At 45.6% G+C, this 717-nt stretch overlaps 1 protein-coding gene across 1 annotated transcript; it reads left to right on the forward strand.

The window, feature by feature from the left end:
* Positions 1–717, forward strand: LOC131228089 (putative disease resistance protein RGA3). Its single transcript, XM_058223919.1, has one exon. The coding sequence runs from the start codon at positions 1–3 to the stop codon at positions 715–717; it is 717 nt and encodes a 238-aa protein (XP_058079902.1).

Below are 717 nucleotides of genomic sequence, written 5' to 3' on the forward strand. Positions count from 1 at the left end.
ATGGCTGGGATGGAAGAATTTCCAGCGGTCCTCTCAACTACCGACGAACCGGAGATTTTTGGTAGGACCCAAGATGTAGAATGTATAGTAAGCAAGTTGGTTAGTGAAGATTGTCCTCTCATTTCTATAGTTGGCATTCAGGGAATTGGCAAGACAATGCTCGCTCAGCCCGTTTGCAACAATGAGAGGATGAAGAGACACTTCGATAAAATGTTTTGGGTCTGTATGTCGGATGATTTGGATGTGACCAAGCTCACCTATAAGATCATACAATCTTCAAACTGGTTGAGCAATGATCCATACAAGTTGGACTCAATGCGGCGGAGTCTTCATCGATGTTTGGACGGGTCGCGGTTTTTGCTAGTGTTGGACGATGTTCGGAACGAAGATGATGTGAAATGGGAGCAATTGAAGATTTCCCTACAAAGAGGGGCTCCAGAAAGCAGAATTCTAGCCACCACTCGGCGCCACAAAGCTGCAGTGGTAATGGATTCTGCTTACATATATGATTTGGATGCTTTATCGGAGAGTGAGTCTGTGTCCTTGTTCTATTCCAATGCTTTTGTTGGAAGGGGAACAGAAGTGCGACCGGAGCTAGAAGGGATTGGTAGGGAAATCGTCAAGAAGTGCATAGGCATTCCTCTTGCAGTGAAGATGGTAGGCTCTCTTGCGCTTCAAGAGAACAGAACAAGATTGGCGATCAGTCTTGGAAAGTGA

Source organism: Magnolia sinica, chromosome 15 (genome assembly GCF_029962835.1).
Source record: "Magnolia sinica isolate HGM2019 chromosome 15, MsV1, whole genome shotgun sequence".
In the NCBI taxonomy this organism is placed as follows: Eukaryota; Viridiplantae; Streptophyta; class Magnoliopsida; order Magnoliales; family Magnoliaceae; genus Magnolia; species Magnolia sinica.